Consider the following 18,719-nt stretch of genomic DNA (forward strand, 5'->3'; position numbering starts at 1 on the left):
AAGAGCAATAAACTCTATTGATTTTGCTGTGGCACTGGGTTCTTCAAAGAGGACAGGAACTAAGTTTCATCTAGTTGAAGATGTCCCTGCTCCTTGCAGGGTGGTTGGACTAGATGACCTTTAAAGGTCCCTTCCAACCCAAACTATTCTATGCTCCTTTATTTCCTAGAGGGTCTGTTAAGACTGAAGAATTAAAATACAAATGGGGAATAAGCTGTTTTTCTTAGTTAGCAATACTGGCTAAAAAATAGTGAGAATAATTACATGATTGCCAGAAAAACTTACGCCAACTATATTGGAGAAACTGTCTTGAGAATAAAATTAAAAAAAAACAACAAAACTTCAATGTTTTCAAAAAACCTACGTTTTATAGGTTATTTCTTCTAAAACAACACGGAATAGCAAGGAACTGGCTTTGGAAATCCACTACCTCCTCTTTTTGTTCCCATGGATCATCTCTGAGAAATAGCCCCAAACATTCAGAAAGGCAGAAAGATCTATTTTGCAGTTTCAGAGGAGCATTGGTTCAACTTCCCTCTTTTATCGTTGGTACAAAATCCTAGTAAGTAAACCTATGACAAGGATTTTTTTTCTTTTTTTTTTCATTTTGATGCTGAACCTTTTGTCTCAGCCTGAATAGTTTATGCAGTAGAGTCTGAAAGTGCCTGTTAGGCCTGGCTATATGCAGTGTCAGTGCTGTATGGAGGCTCAGGCTACTGGGCTATGCCTGTCACTCTACTTTGCTTCCACCTGCTCTATTGTTCCGGCTTCTGGAGATTGGGTATGCCATGACGAAACACTGAGGGTCCCCCTTGCTGCTTTTTTGGTGCTGCTTGCGTAGCCTGTCTAAGAAACTGATCTCTTTAGCCTTGCAGGAGACAAATGTGTGAAAGGGAGGATAAACTCTTGCAGCAAATGAGGAATAATGTGTCATCCCTTTTTTGCTTAAGCTTTACTGAGGGAAACTGCAGCAATTTCAGCATTAGCGCAAAAAATGGTGTAAGGATCTCAAGTTTTGGACTCAGGACATATTCTATAAATGCTGTATCTAACCTTGATGAATAAATTAGATTATAAAGTTATGACATACTTTTTATCAGCATGTTGTCATTACATGTCTGCTGCTCAAGGAGAATGGATGTGAGGGGATACATTACTGGCCATAAGTACTCTGACTGAAAAAGCAAATAGGTGATTGCTTTACGAAATACTGAGAAAAAGCCCGTTTGTAGAATTGGATAAGTGGAGTAGGCATAAGTGTATAAAATTGCAATTTTATAAGTCTTTACTAATTACTGTTCTAAAAAAAAAAACCAACCTCAAAATTCTCATACAAAAACATCCAACTAACCCTGCGATCCCAACTTAAGGCTATTTCCTTCCTGTGAACTAGTATGTTTTTAGTACATCTCAGCACTTACCAACACAGCTGCAAGACGGGAAATCATACTGGGTTTTGGCAGGTGTGTCCAATAAATTTTTTACAGGAGTATCCAATAACTTGGAAGGTGAGTCTAAAAAATTATTGAGAACAGTTCCAGCTGTTCTTTTGGTCGGGGTTTTCTCAGCAGATGAGTTTGCTTGCTGATCTAAGATTGGGGTCTGAGTGTCAAAATCTGCAGCACCAGTATTTCTTGATAGGATGGTAATAGGGCCTGCTGTTTCAACCTTCACATGTTTAGGTGATTTGATAGTAAACGTCTTGTGATCAAACAGTGATTTGACCTGTATCTGTTTTAGCTGCTGTTCCATTGTCTCGATGATGCTCTTTTGTTGCATGTTCTCGCAGCCAAAGTGCTGATTCTCTTGTTTAATTGTTTTTTTCCACATTTTGTTTTCCAGCTGTCCAGCTGATGGACGCATACAGACATTAGACTTTGTGCCAGCCTCAATTTTTATAGGCTTGCGCACTGCACTGGGACCAATCTCGGTTTTGGGTTGCTGGTATGCTTGTTGCTCCTGTTTTTGCAAGAGATGCCACCTTAGAGCAGCATGCTTTTGAAAATCCTTAGGGGTCTGGGACTGCAAATGACAGCCTCTCTGATCTTGGGAGTGTGGGGCAGTTTGCTGGCTGTACGGTAAGTACCGCTGAGGAATCTGCGTAGCTTGTTGGCTTGGGAGATCTTGGTTCAGGCTACCACCATAGCATTGTGTTTGCTGGAGTGGTGGCAGCTGTGTAACTGAAGCTTGTTGTGTCTGTTGCTCTTGTTCTTGAAAACAGTGATTCACATCTTGCTTTGCAGTCAAGTTACTTGAAAAATACTGCGCTCGTTGCGAGTTCTGCATTTTATTGGCTCCAAAGCGTTCAGTATTTGCGGCATTTTCTTTCTTCTCAGAAATCAAGTGCACATTGTTTGGGCAGGGATGCTGCAGACTAGCGTTTGCTTTCTGAGCGTAAAGAGGAGCCTTGTGGTTCATGCTGTGTACGTGCTCTAGGCCTAGCTGAGGGTTATGCAGTGGGAATGCAGTTGATTTCATGTATTTATTCCCAGTTTGAAAACATTCATCTACTTTAAGCTGATTGAAGGATGTCCTGTCTAGCAGCTGGTCAGCATTGCTTTGGGAATGGGAAACTGTTTGGGGCAGGTCTTTACTTTTCATTTGCAAAGCCTGTTGCTGGTTTGAGGTTAGCTGTGAACTACACGGCAGTTGCACCTGCTGTGCCTGTTTTTGGAGCACCTGTTGCAAAATGTGTGAATGCAAGAATTGCTTGTTTTCCCCTGGCTGGGGATTCAAGTGCTGCTGTTTCAGCGGAGCCCCTAAAGGCTGTTCGGCTTCTTGTTCTGGTCTTTGCTGGAAATGGAGCTGCTGCGGAGGGTGTGGCTGCACTTGGGACTTGAGTAGGGAATCCATCTTCTGGAGCTGTGGCTGCGGTGAGTGTTTCTGGAACGGCAGCTGCTGGTCAGCTGTGGGAGGTGGCTGCAGCTGAGAGGTCTCACTTTTGTACAGCGAAGGAATTTGTTCCTGTTGCATTATCTTCTGGCTCTGGGGCTGTCCTGAAGGCCCCTTTAATGCATCAGGACTTCCAGCATACTGCTTTGTATAGGCTGTTTCGGCTGTGTTTGCGTGGAACTGAAGAATTGATCGTAGTAATGCTTCTCTGGGCTTTTGGGGAGGCTCTCCCTGGCGGAACTGGGTGGAAACCAGTTCTATCCAGGCTGGTTTTGAATAATGTTGAGCCTGTTGCACAGGCTCTTTCACTTGGTCCTTTTCTTTGTCGGGAGGAATCTCAGGTTCTCTCAGTCCTGGGAAATGCTGATAGTGTTGCTGCAACTCACCCTCACTTCCGCGCGCTTGTAGGTTTTGGAGGGGAGGCTTCGACGGCAGCGTCATTTCTTCTGGGTGCTGCTGAATTGAGGCGGCCATAGCAGCTTGCGGGTTGCTTTCACTGACATCTTGTTGTGATGTTTGTGCCTGCTGCGGAAGTCTCTGCTGAGGGTGAAGCTGTTGGCGGCTGAGGCTGGGACTTTCTGACATTGGTCCCTGCTGTTGCCCTTCGTTCTTTATCTCCCCAGGAAGAGTTTCATCACATCTGTGGTCACAGGAATGGTGTCCTTCTCGCACCACGGCAGACAGTGCACTGTTCATTTCTGGAGCAGGAGGAGTGGAGGAATCTTTGTGAAACGTTGAGTTCTGTTTAAAGAAAGCACCATTTTTTTCTGCTTGCTCAGAAAACCTTTCCAGTGTGGCGCTCTGAGCTTGCAGGTTACTGTTGGAACTTAGAGAGAGGTCTTGGTCGGGAACCTGCCCTACACTTCCAGGAACAGTACTGTTTCCTATAGGTAACTGGTGTGGATCATAGCCTGGAATCTGTTGCTGTAGCTGTAGTTCTGGTTTCTGAAGTGTACAGCTACCTGGCAATACAGGTGGTTTACTGGAGTCTTCTGCGTTGTAGACCTTAGTAACCACTACAGCTGGCACTTGAGGCAGCTCAGAGTTTGAGGTCTGTGGGGAAGTGATCTGCCCTGAGGTATGGGATGCATGCGTTGTCTCATAGGACAACTCATTAGTAGCCTGACTGGTAATGGCATTGATATGAGATGTGTTCTTCTGCATTGCTATGGAAACATGTTCTGGATAATATTGAGAGAGTGTTTTCTCCAGGAGTTCACCATGCATGCTTTCCATGGAAGAGGCAGAAACTGTAGCACCATTAGGCATTGGCACTGCCTTGTTCTTAAGTAGTAAGACAATGTCCCTGTTGTGGCAACGAACATTTTCCTGCTCCTGCTCATCCTGAATCAGGAGGTCATGAGGGTTTTCTGAACCACCACTGTTGTATCTTGTAGACTGTATCAAATCTGAAACTTCATTTTCTTGTCCTGTAAAACTCTCAGGTTTCTTCTCACTGTAACACTCGGAGACGCTTGGTTTTTCATTATTATCCTCTGGCTCAGCTTTTTCTCCATTTACCTCTTTGTCTTGTTTCACTTTCTTGCTCTCATGAAGTCCATACAGAGAGGGCTCACTAAAAGTGCGTTTTATCCCACCATTTTGCATATATTTGGAATATACTTTCTTTTCTTGTAAAAGGTCGGGGCTAACACGGTTGTTTGGACTTCCCTTCAGGTGGGGCACTCCATAGTTGCTTTTAACGAATAGCCGCTTGTGGTCTCCATTTACTTCAACTTCAGGCCTCTCTGTTGCTGGACTTCCATTCTGTAGCTTTACCGCAGAAGGCTCAGCCTGGCAAATGTGAGAAGATTGCGGTATTAGAAATGGACTCAATCTATTGCCGTCAACATGGTTGGTTCTGTCCTGTTCCATCTGGCCTGCTCCGGGGCCATCCACAAGGCTACCCTCTGAACGTATCTGAAAGAGAAAAGAAATGGGAGAGAATCAAAGTCAATTTTAGTTTCCAATTACCGACAATTTCTGCAGCATTCAAGCACCCATTGTCCTGACCAGCTCCCATATACAATGTGAGCTCACAGGTGCACCTGAGGGGTGTTTCACTATTCTATCACATTTTGCAGCTCCATGTCTCCCTTTTTCTTGAAGGTTTGTTCTTCAAGATGAAAAGAGAGTGAAAATACACAGTGGCTCCTTACCCCCATTTAACACACAAGCAGGTATTTAAAAAAAAAAAAAAAATCTCTCCTAATGGTGCAAAAAAAATTTCTTTGCTTTTGAATGATTTCCATAGATGACTATGTCATCACTTTTTCTCCTTGGTAAGGCAGAAAGTCATGCCAAAACCACGGTTCCCAGACTTGGTGCTAATCTCATTATTTTGTTAAGTGTGCCAAACCTCTTTTGTGTGACTTGAAGGATTATTGCCACCAAGCTTGCCAATTAGAGGGGAAAACCTCCTTTTTTCTGTCTTCAGCTGTCTGACAAGATCTTTTAAAACTGGCATTCCTAAAGACCACGCAAGTGGCACAATATACATGTGAGACAAAGCCATGCTTGACTGCTGTGCACAGGAGCTCTTACAGTTCATCAGCATCTTGGTAATGTTGACAGAAACAAACTGAGAGATTTCTGAAAGGTTTGATGGAAGTGGTATTTTTTCAGGTATTAATATCCTTTCAAATTTACTTATAAACATCAAGCATGGCTTAAACTATGCATTTGGGTTTTGAGCTGAGCCTCACAGCTGTGGAGATAAGGATTTTTTTTTTCTTAGATGGAAAATCCCATTTTCTCATATACTCTTTATATCTTATTTATAAAATGAAGTTTTTCATTGGATAAAAGTACTGACAATGTACAGTGAAAAAATTCCATATAATGACAGGCTAATCCTGTTCACATGGATCTTCCCAGGATTCAGAATCCCAGTTAACATAGATAAAGCCCTTGTTTGACCCTACTTGTAATTTATTCTTTGTTGCCTTTATGGTTCTCAACCAGTCACAAATTACAGAAGACAGACTGACAGGATCTTACAGATGTGAGATTGCACAGAGGAAATTTGGACTCATGTGTGTCTTTGTCCTGAAGCTTTTAATTTTAGTTTGCATAAAGGGGAATCTGAAGGGTCCTCCATTACCAGATCATCCTTGGTTGGACTGCAAAGTCAGGAGAAGCATTACATGTGGCTGGCATTGCCACTGCACAGGAAAAACTACTATACTGAAAGATTTCACCCATCATCGTTGCTCTGCTTACGTATTTATCCTACACTATTGTTTTTTTTTTAATGCTAAGGAACTTCTAATTTGTACAATTTTCAGTGCAGCATTGCCTTACTCAGTTGAGTAACATGATTCTAAAATGCTTTTAAAAGTAATACTAATTCATGAGATTCATTATATCCAGCAGAATCCCCTCTGCTTGCAGCTTTGTCTTGTCTCAGTATCAGGACAATTCAAACATACATTTTGACTGGCAAGCACCTATATGATGACTGGTATCCACTCCCTCCTTATACCAAACTTGGTTTTACATTTACTTTTGACCTCTTGAAGTTTTTTTTCTTTTCTTTCTGTACTCAATTTATGTTTTGTATGACAGAAGTTACTTGCAGAGAGAACAGTACTTTAAAGAGGTTTTGAAGGGAAAGTAAGAATAGGGAGATGGAAAAGAATGTTTGTCCATCTTACCTATTTTCTTGACAAGCTAAAGTAGGCTTCTTCCCTCTAGATATATTTCAGTGTATTTCCCAACCTAGCCTTAAAGTACCACAAGACACAAGCCTTTGCAGCTTTCACAGGGAGACGATATTCTACACTTAACAGAAAGCAGCGTGAAAAGGATTCCTCTGATGTGTCATTCTACAGCGGGCAGCAGAATGATGCTCCCAGAGTGTCTCAAAAATAAAATGTCAGCCTAATTTGGAAACCATTCTTTGCCTTCACACCTTTCATACCTAGAAATTGCAGCTGAACCACAACTCAGACATGAGTGTGTAGGCTGCTGTATTTTGCAAGTATGAAATTAAATAAAAGGCACCATAGTAATTAACACTGTACTTTCAAGCTGCTTCTAAAATATTTTTTTTCTTTAAAAAAAGTTTTAGTCTGTGTGACTGAGCTGTGAGAAATTTCCTCTGGCCCTCAAAGTCTGCCTTGCTGCTTGTGTTCTGGGGTACCATGTGAGTTGGAACTAAATTCCTTCTGAGAGTTCCCAGACAATCTTTTTTTTTTCTCAACTTCTTACTGACAGGTAAAAACACTGTTTTGTTTAGCAGTCAGGGCTGCCTGACTTCTCTAAACTTCGCTTGCAAAACCCTTGAAGAAGCACATCTGTGCTTTAGAAAAAAGTCTTAGGTTCATGCTGTCCTCAAAAATCGCGAGGTTATCTTCACTGTGTGACATGGATTATTCTTCACAGTATGGTCAAAGATGTCATGGTATGAGTCAACCAGTTCCCCCAAATTCTGATTACCTCCAGTGTAGAAGACACTGGTATTAGACACTGCAAAGGACACTGGAAGCGTTTGATTCTTTAAAATACAAAGTTAATTCATCAATTAAAAGTGGTAGATTTGCATTCTATGAAATGCATCTAGCATTGTGGTGATTTTGCATTATACTTTTTCTCTGTCTACACTCAGTTATTTGCAATCCTCAAGTCACACCTGAGCACAAGTCTTGCTCAGGCAGCTACAAGCCACAGCAATTATTTGTAATTTAAAACTAGCAAAGACAAATGGCAGTGATACCTTTATTACTGGTTTTAACTGGGACACCATGAAGATATTCTTGATGATACTACTAAGCAGACCTCGTTGTGCCTTACAAAGTCTCTGTGCTTTTCTTTATCATTGTTGTGGGGTGAACTGTCTACCTCTCAAAGTACATCTACCTTTCCCTAAGCATAGCAGTTAGCATTTTTTCTCTTTCCCATAACTGTATTTTATCCAGACCATTTAGTAGCTCCACACATTTTTCTTCAGCTATAATTTATTAGAAATTCAAGTCACATCAGCAGCATCTGTGAAACAATTACTGCATCTAGGACTGACTCTGCAGTCTAATCCATCATAATTATGACTGGCCTCTTTGAAGACACCACGATGCGTGACTTAAATATAGCACATTACTGTGCAAAATGGATCAGCATCTCATCCCACCAATATGCATTCAAGTTATAATTCAGCCCACCACCGTTTGACTTTTTCAGATGCAAGCAATGTATGTACATTTATTTCTTGCCACATATGGGGCATAAATTGGAAACCTGCTTGTGAAAGGGAGTTTGAGATTTTTGTTTTGTTTTACAGACAAGTTTGGCATATTCCTGCCACCTCAACCAATATGGGAATACTGAAAGACTATGGAAGGCATTGTTATGAGCACGACAAACGTTACTGCGGCAACAAAAGTACTCTTAGTTATGTAATTTTCTTTCATGGAAAATCTGTCTTTACTTTTAGCCAGCTCTAGAGGTTCATACCTTATTTTATATAGCACCCATATCTGGGGAGTTTGTGAATGCAAAGCAACTCAGATGAATGAATGAATGGACAAATGCACCCACTGCAGAGGAGTACAATCTTCTGCAAAGCTGCACAAGATTCCAACTAGAAAAAGTAGGGGGGTGGGGTGGGGATGCTGTGTTTAGACTACTCATAGCCCTAAAAGGACTGAAAGGTGAGATGACAGATGGGTTGTTTCCCCTTCTGGCGTTAGCTAGGATAGAAATATATCTCCTCAGGTTTTTTCTCTCTGGCAGAAATACACCTCCTCAGATCACAACCTCAGCTGACTTGTGCTCCAGTGATTATTAGGATGAGACTCAAGAAAGCAGAAGTTGGATACCCAGGAGCTTGCTGATGGCTCGCTGGATTTTTCCTGGAGTGCGGCCACAGCCTCCATCCTGCTGGCGCCCTTCTGCCACTGCCAGATGACACAGAGGTCTAAATTGCTCCCAGAAAAGAAACTCCTGTAGCACTTTCTAGACAGGAAATGAGTTTACCTCTAAGTCTTGCCAAACTCCAGTTTGGTAAGTTGTACTCTCTGCTTACACTCTCCTGCTCCTATCACCTGGGTACAATAGTTGGCTTCACTTCTGGCTTAATTTGCTATGTATTATTATGTACTGTTGTGCAGTTGCTCCTCTCCTCTGAAGCTTGTGCTGCTGGCAAGGAGGTCCAAATCCTGAACTTCCAGCAAGTGAAAAAGCTCCTGAAGTGAAGGAATTTTTTTTTTCCTATTTCAAGAATGAATGAAAATTTGAGAAAAGGCATGAGTAGAGTTATTCCTAGGTAAGGACACTCAAACATGGCATTATCAGAGAGCTCAATTTCTGCACTAAAATCTTAAATCTTCTGGACTTGCATAAATGCGAAATCGCTTTTTATTAACTCCGTGTCAAAGTTTTCTCTTTTTAAACTTTGGAACAAGACATGTAAGAGGTTCTAATGATGGTCAACACCATGATTTATAGCCATGTGGTTATCATGGGATGTCATTTTTCTCTGGCCTATCTAAGTAGCAGTTGTTTCAGTTCTGCCTTGGGATAACACCTGTAAGCAAGTTGCAAACGTCAGTAGAGGAGAAAAGATGTGCAGTTAACTCAGATGGCTAATGGGCAATGTAACGTATCAAAACTCCTTATTAGACAGACATTTCCGTTATTGCTGGGCTAAGATGTTGCACACGTGAAAACTGTGGTACAGTATAAGGATTTCCTATATGTTTTGCACTTAAGGCGCACTGTGTTTATACACTGAGAAACAAAGCAAACTTCCATGTATAGTGGGAGAGGCAAGACCAGGACTGTGCCTGCCCAGACTCTGGGTAGCTTGCCATTTGCAGAACAGCTTCTTCCCAAGCCAGAGATGCTGGTATTTTGTAATAAATACAATACCATCAGAAACCAAACTCTGTGTGGGCCTGCTGTTTAACTACAGGTTTAATGTGCTTTTCTGAAGCCAATGCACCCATGAGAGAGGATTTTAACCCTGTGGTCTGAAGCATATTTAAAAGAAAGATTGCATTCATGCCCAAGGTGCATTGAGGCTCTCTACCCCACAACATGCCCTAAGGATTTGCTCTGCTCCCTACCAGCATCACTGCTGCCCCACTGCAAGCATGGTGTCTGAGCAAAACACAGTGAAACTTCAAGGCAGATGTAAAGGAGGCCCCAGAAGGACAAGGACACTCCGTTGTTAGCTGGGCTCTATGGCTTACAATGGGGTCCTTTTGCACTGCATTCAGCTGTCTCTTCGTTTCGATAGTGTATTTATTCAGTGCATTAGCAATGCTTTGGAAAAAACTCACATAAGGACGCTGTGCTGTCTCTGTCCCTTGAAGTTTTTAAGTTAATGCTGTATTCCTTTCTAAAATATATGTATTCCTTACTCATTGTAGCTTTAAACAGCAGTTAAGGGGTTAATCAAGAAACTACTGGATGAGACTGTGACTGTATTCTGTAGGAGGTCATATTACATGAATATAATTGTCTTCTGTGGCATTTAGATCTAAGAATAATCTGTATCAAACAGAAAAGAAACTGTGGAATGGCTAGAATTTGTTACCTAGTTTATAGCTAATTTATCCTTAATTTACAGGGAAAATGGTGACTAGTGAATATAGATATAAGCAGACATAAGGGAATGAAAAGCATGGGATTTGTGAAATATATAGATTAATAATTAAATCTTATCCAAGCCAGAAGCCTCCTAATTCATGCATTTTTAAATCAGCTAGTGCTAAACCTCCCCAATTTATTGACACCAGTTCTTGCATTTCAGTGGTGCAATGATCTAGTTGCAAAAGCACTTGAATCAGTTTGATTTTTGACCTTAATACGGAGGGCAAGAGAGTAAAGCTAAACTGGTCTGCACAATGATTTCTGCTTGCTACATTATATAACCATCAACAAGACTGGGTAATGCATAATATCTACCCAGACATGGAAAATTGCACTATTTTAACAATTGCATAAAATCAAGGGGAGTAAAAATTAAATGCCTCTACAATACAAGTGGAAAAAAACAATTATGTGAAGGAAACGAATTCAGGAATATAAAATGCAAGTAATAGGAATTATAATGTCGCATCACACAGCTCTCCAGTTCCTAATTTTTTTGTGATTTATGTCCTATATAAACTTTGCATCTAATTGTGCCATGTAGCACTTCTAACAGAAGAAAAGAACTCTTCAAGTCGCTTGTAATGCCACCATAGTATGATGAGATTAGAAATGTCTCCTGAAAGGTCAAACTTTAGAACAAGGTTGGATTTAAGAGACAAAAGGACCTTCCCGCTGTAACAACCAGAACATTCAAGAAGAGGCTGGCTCCTATGCTTGTTCTTGCTGGTTGTAAGCTTGTTTCTGTGGTTTAGATTTGGAGTATGATGGATCCAAGTGGCTTATACTGAGGGGCCATCACACAGAGCTGAATTACTTCCCACGTTAGCCCGTTTGACACTATCTTGGGTGTTGGTATGCTGACATACTCTAAGACCAGTATTGCTCAATTTCTTGAGTACCACCTTAACTATTAATACATCTTTCACAAATATAGGGAAGCTGAACTAAAACACTTTTCGCCTTTGCTGTTTTTGAGAGTCACTGTAGTTGATAATTGTAATCAGAAGGCTGTGGGGATGGGAGTTATGGTCTTAAATGCTGGGGATGCTCAAATAAGCGTGCGCTGAGTGAGGTGGTTCTATGCCTGGGTATAATGAGAAACTTCTCTTGTGTGCCTGTGAAGTTTGGACCAGGAAAATTGTTTCAAATTGTGACCCACAAGGACATCATTTGCGTTATTCACCAGTGCCTGTGGATTCAATGTCGGGAAACATGCTGGGGTAGGAAAACAGAACCAAGCCTCTTTTTTTCTTCATCTCAGCCAATTATCATGCTAGGTTAGGTACTGAGCAAAGGCTGGCAAGGTAGGGTGGGCAGTGTTATCAGGTGCACAACTGGTGCTCTGAACTGTTTTTGATTTCTGGATAAATGGTATAATTTGATGAATGATTTTCCTCTCAGTACTTCAGCTACCCCATGTGTTAAATGGTAACGATGATACTGGCTGCTGATCAAAATCAGTCATCTGAGAGCAACAGCTAACTGCTCATGCTATTCTGACCAAGCTCTGTAGCGCAGTATGCCTCTGTGTGAGTACAGCAGAATAAGCAAGTGTTGGTGGCTGAACAGTTCTTCAAGACACACTTGATGTTATCAACTTGCCATTTAGGGAATGTTACCAAGAGGTCAGTGTCATCATTATCTTCCAGTTTCTGTGATCTTTGTCCATCTGGCTTCAGACCTGGATATAACATGCATTTCTTGGGTTGATGACTTCCTGACACCAGCTGAAGGTCGGTTATCCGTGATGATTTCATCACAGCTGTTGGCAGAGTTAAATAATTCACTATGAAGTAGTACACCCTCCTTGAGAACTACAAGCAGTGGAAGAGATTCTCTTGGCTCTCTTCACCCTGTACTACAAAGAAGAAAGGGAGGACCCAAAGGAAAAAACATTAGCAAGCTAAAAATTTCAGGGTTTCATCACGTTGGGAAGCAACGTTAGAAAAGAGGAACAAAAATGATCCTGCTTGGCATGTGGGTGGAAGAACCGATACAAGAGACTAAAACATTGTGGGCTGCAGCATCCTCAGAAAGCCTATTTTACACAGCTTTGTTTTCCATTATCCTTTGAAATTCAGATAGGAAATCCTGTTGGCCTCCCAGTTCTGGTGAAAACAGAATTTTGGATTAAATGCAGTTTTCTTAAATTTCTTCTCCAAAAATTGAAGGTGAAGGTCGTACTGAGAGGAGAGTGGGGAGAATGCAGAGACAAGGGTTGATGACTCCGAGGATTTCTCTGACTGTTGCTCCCACAAGTCCAGATGATAAAGCACAGCTTTCAGCCCCTTCACTGGCCTCACTATTGGTAGCCCTTACACCCCTATAGAGCTTCCTCCTCCATTTTTCTCAGGCCTCTGCCACATCTAGGTTGAGATGCTGTAGTGGAGTCAATTTTTGGCGACTATTCTTGGCCATTGAGAAATGAGAGGCAGCACAGAGAGACAGCTCCCACGCTACACCGTATGCACTGTGCGTGCTGGCACACCCGAGGGGCAGGTGCTGGGGATCCCTGCTGGGGGCGGTGAGCCATGAGATACCCATGTGTTCCTATCTGAGACGCTGCGTGCCACTGCAGCTTCTGTGTGGTTTCCTACATCCTTCTGGGGATTTACTTCCAGATGGTGAAGTTGGAGCAGTTGAGCCAAAACAAGAGTACTTGCTTTGGAAAGATCTTGTGCTGTTTTAATTGCTGTGTGATTTGATTTTAAAATGTGTTTTCATGCCCACTTGTGATTTTTTTTTTTCTTCTTTCCAATTTGTGCCTTGCACAACTTGCAAACCAAACCAATCACTCATAAACATATGGGAAAAATAGGTTTGTCAGGTGCCTGAGGTGATGAATGCCCTGTTCCTCGGCTCCAGGACAGCACCAGCCAGACCTGTACCAGTCCACTCCAACCTGTTTTCAATGGTCTCTAATGATGAGGGTTGCATAACAACCCACAGTTACATACCGTGCTTCATTAACCTTATGTATTAGAAAGCTTCTGCCATTTGAAACATAACCCTAGATTGTCTCTTCCCATCTACCACAGACTCGCAGAGCTATTTTTTTCTTCTGGGCTATGGCTTCTTTCTCTTCGTGTAACTGAAGACTGTTATTAATGCTCCCCTCTTAGAATAAACAACCCCGTTTGTGACATCCGATCTCCTCCCCGGGTGGATCTATATCCATACTATTTGTTCCCTGACCAAATGCACAGAGGTCACAAAGCAAATCAACAGTCTGTACTTTGGAGACCTTATGCACATGCCACATTCTGCTAGATTTTCCCCGAGTTAGAATGTTTGATATACAGGCAGCTATAATATGTGCCTATATAATATTTCAAATACCTCTATGAATTAACTTGGCTTTCCCCCTGGTAACTAAAATCAGTTCTATTCCCTCAGCCTGAGAAGGACTGTATAAATTGCATTGAAATCAACAGACTCATTACTTCTAGCAGAGCTTTATAGAGGAGGTTGTTTCCTTAAAACCTCTGACTTGAGTATGTTTAAGTCTGTGAGCTACTGGCACAAACATCTCTTCTGACTTCCACTGTTGCTGAGGCACCACAGAAGATAAGAATCTAATGCATTTTTAGAGGTTTATTAGAAGATGCTCCCTGAAGCCATGGTTGCCATTCAGCTTCTTTCTGCATTCGTGTGTGGTCTTCAGGAGCAGTTTTCATGTGGGTTACTGCAATCTACATGCAACAATGGCATGGATTATCATGCTGAAATCTACATCTGAGAAAATAGGTACAATTGCCTCTCCAGATGTACAAGAGGTGAAACACAAGGTGTTTTTGATGACCAGAGCCAGCTGACAACCTAACAGCAGTCGAGATACAACCTTGATAAAAGCATAACTCTGGGAGAGAAACAAAACATGGGAGCTGGCTGCCTTGCCACGGTTCTGAGCACACAACAGAGCTTGGCACGGTACTGTTGCCATCCCCTTCAGTTTTAGGTTGGAGACGAAGATGTAGGGCTACATTTTCATTTTGAGTTCTCAACATATGAGCTTGGAAAAAACTTGGTCATTGACTAATCTTAGATAAAATGGCCCAGGACCCAAACAATTTCTAAGTCAAGAGACACCCACTTCACATCATGCCAGCATTTATCAAGGAGTTACAGCCTAGCTTCTTAAGGCTGGCTTGAAAAACAGATTTTCTGTAGTTACCTGGCTACAGTCATTTCCCCGACTTTTTAATTTTTTATTTTTACTACTTGTCAAGAGAGTTTTTAGCTTTTTCTTTAGAAGGCCAGTATTAATCCTGTTCTGAGAATCAAGTGATGGGCTCCAGTTCATGCTTCCATGCAACTGAGGCCATTTCTGAGTTACTTATCTTGTTACATCCTTGCTTACATGGAATGCAGTTTTTATCTATAGCCATTTAAAACTTCTTAACATTTAAGCATAAATGGGCAGTTTATGGAGAGCCTTATGTATTTTGTGTCAAGAAATGTTTAGTTAGAGAGCTACTAGAGAAAAAAAGCTTATTATAGCTAGACAGGCATTTGCCTTTCTGTGGAATCTCCCTTTGGTGTTTCAGGAAAACTAGAAACCAATAAAAGGTCTAGGTTTTGTGAACAGGATGTTTTTTAAAAACACAGCTCTAACGTGAAGGTTTCTCCCTTTAACCAAATTACAAGACTGGATAAAACCTTGGGACTGCTGTGCTGAGAAAGGGTTGGGATCCCAGAATGAGCTGGCATTCCTGCTTTCCTTTAACTTCCAGTAATTCAAAGCACATTCTTTCTCCTGTTTAACTTTTCCTCTTTACAGCGAGATGCAACATGAAGAGACAGCAAATTCGCTGCCACCAAGCTAAAAGAGGTGGAGAAAAAACTGGCAGATTGTGTTTTAACTCTCACGAAGACTTTCAGACTCCCGCAGCTGACACTTGGAAGAGCCGTATTTGAGCAGTCCTGAAGGGAACTGCAACACTCCTCTCTCTATACTTCCTTTTCAAATATTTTCAAAGCTTTGAAAACAGTCGGTTGTTCTTCATTGTGGCAACTTGCCATTTGCTGCCAGCACACATCATAGTCTTCCGAGGGATCCAGTGGCCTGCATGGACTTGAGAGAGTTTGAAGCTCTAATGAAAGACCTTTGGTATTTTTGGATATTTAAGAGACATACAGAAATGGGTGAGTCAAAAAGAGCTGTTGTCAGTTCCTGCAAAGCCTGCTTCATATTCTCAGTCATGAGATACTGTTTCACTAATTGATTATTGTCTGTCCGTAACACAGTCACGCTCTTAGTGCACAAAGAAGCAGTGTGGATGAAAAACTCACCATTGTAAAGTACACACTCAACTGGATTTAGAAAGCTGGGAACGATAGACAAATGTGAGATACAGGACTACTTTGAATGAATCTCATAAATCACAGCTGAGATTTTTTTCAGCTTACGTAAACATCTTTACTACAGATGGTGAAAACTAATGGAAGCTGTTTAAATGCCTCTCTTCACTCTTCCTTGGAAGTGTGGCAGGTGAGCTCTCCTTGAAAGGGTCAGGTGACTTTTCATTATTTAAATCCACACCTCCAGCAACAAGGACCTGATCCCACAGGTCCTGCAGAACTGCTCCTAGCTGGCAAGGTTACGTGAAGTGTTTGCCAGGCTAGTTGTTCAGCCAGAAGTCTAATAGCTGCGGTGGTCTGGAGCTCAGGAATGCAGGTGAAGAGATGAGCACCTTGCATTGTGCTGGTCAAGTTCCTGTAAGCTTGTGTGTGTCCTTGTACACAAAGTGTGATGTGCAGCACAGTTGCCGCTTTCCTTGCCAACATAAACCTTCGCTCCCTCTTCCACCCGTCCTCCCCCAAAACACATCAGGGAGAGAGCAGGGTTGGGGGTAAAGCAAGGATGATAGGCATTAAGTTCTGACATATGCAACTGGTTTGGCTCAGAAGAAAATGCAATGCAGTCTGTGGTTGGTAGTATTCCCTCTATATAGCCTTTGGGGGCAATCAACAGCTGTTTTTCCTTTTAAAAAAAGAGGAGGCGGGGGTGAGTTGGGAGAAAAGAGGAGACAGCTATCAGGATACCAAATGTCTAATACAGTCATTTAAGCTAACATGCATGCCACTGTTGAATAAATACAAGGACAGTTTATTTTTGGTTTGTTAACAATTTTGAGGGTCAGCCAGGTTGATTATGAGAAAATGAGCTAATAATTTTACTGTGGGAAAGGTGGGGGGACAATGATGAATGGCAAAGTTTATCTGCTCATTACACTCCCCAGCAAACAACTCTTCCTAACAGCCTCATCTAGCTCATAAAAGCTTGCATGTAATTGATGTGTAATAAATCAGAAGCATGCCCTAGCTCTCCAAACCAAAATGATCTTAAAAGTTTATGGTAGGTATCAATGATTAGGCAAATGTTCTGAGAAGTTAGTTGCACCTAAAATTAGAACTAAAAATGAGATGGGCAGAAAAAAATATTCTGGAGTATCTGCGGTTAATCTTTAAAAAAAATGTGGAAGACTAAAGCAAATCAGTGAGCACTAGAGACTGGATATGTGTTCCCATACTGCTGTGCATCAGCTCTGCAGCATGCCACGTCCTTCGAAGAAATTATGGCATTAAGCTGTTTAGAGTCTATGCTGACACTTCCAGTCCATCCTGTTTCTGACCTTCTCCTTTCGGCACCGTGAAGGTCCTTTCACTGGCTGGTCCCAACAAAACCATGCTCCTTTCTTCAAGCCTGGCATGTGGGCTCGAGGCATGTGAGCAATACAGGGTGTGTGTCAGCACTGCCCCGCAGGGCCCCAGTTCCATCCTGGAAACGGATGGAGATCCCAGAAGCTTCCGACCTCCCCCTGCCTGAAACCCCCATCTCAGCCCTTGTTGCCAGAGGTGTGGAGGCAGCGATATCTTCAGAGCTGTCAGAAGCTTATGATCAGTACGCTGGCTACTGTGATGTTACATATTTGTTTGCTCTTCTTCCTCCTGTCCCACTTCCTCATACATCGCAACATAATCAGGCAGCATAAAGTCTTAGTTTATGTTTTCGTTTTTCTGGCTTCATTGAAAAAAATTCAATGTCTTAAAAACAGCTGCTACTACTTAATGATCTTTTGGTAACTAAGGCTGAATTCTTTTGTTATACTCTCTGAAGATTAAATTTTGCTCTGGACTCTCTTGCCTGAAGGAGACTATTGTAAAACAAGATACTCAGAAATCAGCAAAAAGATGTTAAAGCTAAAACAGAAAACCAAAACACTTTAACACTAGTGCTGCTGCTGCTGCCAATGAGTTGAAGAAAAGAACTTGAGATTATTCTAAAACCAGTCTGGTATCATGGGCTGATGACTGAGAAACTGCTTTCTAACAATGTACACAGCCTTGCAAAAGAATAAAACTTCCGTGATATGAGAGATGTTTCTTTGATGTTAGGTTTTAAATCCTGATTTGATCAAACAGGCTATCTTGCAAATAACTAGCTGCTATTAAACATTGCTATTGCTTTATATAGTGAGGAGGGAAATACAGAGCTCAAGGATTTGCAGTCCCTTTTTCAAGAGACCCGTTGGGGACAGCCTGCATCTACGGACTACTGAAAAGCTCGATCAGGGTTACAAAGGAAATTGCTACAAAAGATTAAAATATGCCGTCAGCAGTAACAACTCTCCCTCTGTTGTCTCAGATTGCATTTGTGTTCAAGGAAAGATTGGTGTACTTCAGAGAGCAGCAAGTAAGACAGAGGGAGGCTTCAACAGAGGTTTTCCATGACACGGTTAACAACAGGAAGTGGATGGGGACAGGGGAATGCGCTCCACAGAGCTGCAGGAAGTTGAAGTTCGAGGAAAGCAAATAGAGGCTAGAGCAGAAGACTTTGATGAGTACAAACACTGACAGTAGTTTTTGGAGATGAAATTACCAAGGATTGGCAACTGACCCAGTCTTCAAGTCTCCCCTTGTTGGAATGCTCCTGCAGCACCCACCGGGGTTAGCCTGTCCCCAGTAACCTTCATTACAGAAGGCTTCCCCCTTGCTCAGGTCAACTAGGAGCTTACTGCATAGTTTGCACTGACTGTGGAACTAAAATTAGCACTATTTTTATTGGTTATAAAAGGCTTTTGTCTAAAAAACCAGCAAAAGGGTACATATAGAATACCTGTGTGTGCAAAGGAGTCAGAGGAGGACTGTAATGGTTAAATACTGGCTGAAATGATTGCAGAATTTTATCTTCTGTGCTGTCTGTTTGTCTGTTGCTTAGAATTATAATG

General features: G+C 41.8%; 1 protein-coding gene across 1 annotated transcript in view; it reads right to left on the bottom strand.

Annotated features, from left to right (window-relative positions):
- TET2 (tet methylcytosine dioxygenase 2) overlaps nt 1-18,719 on the bottom strand; it is a 75,005-nt gene that overhangs the window by 19,344 nt on the left and 36,942 nt on the right. Inside the window, exon 2 of the mRNA XM_086746267.1 lies at nt 1,422-4,812. Coding sequence (XP_086602393.1) covers nt 1,422-4,812 — 3,391 coding nt within the window. The remainder of the gene's footprint in view (nt 1-1,421; nt 4,813-18,719) is intronic.

The sequence above is a fragment of the Chlamydotis macqueenii genome, chromosome 4 (genome assembly GCF_036417535.1).
Source record: "Chlamydotis macqueenii isolate bChlMac1 chromosome 4, bChlMac1.mat, whole genome shotgun sequence".
In the NCBI taxonomy this organism is placed as follows: domain Eukaryota; kingdom Metazoa; phylum Chordata; class Aves; order Otidiformes; family Otididae; genus Chlamydotis; species Chlamydotis macqueenii.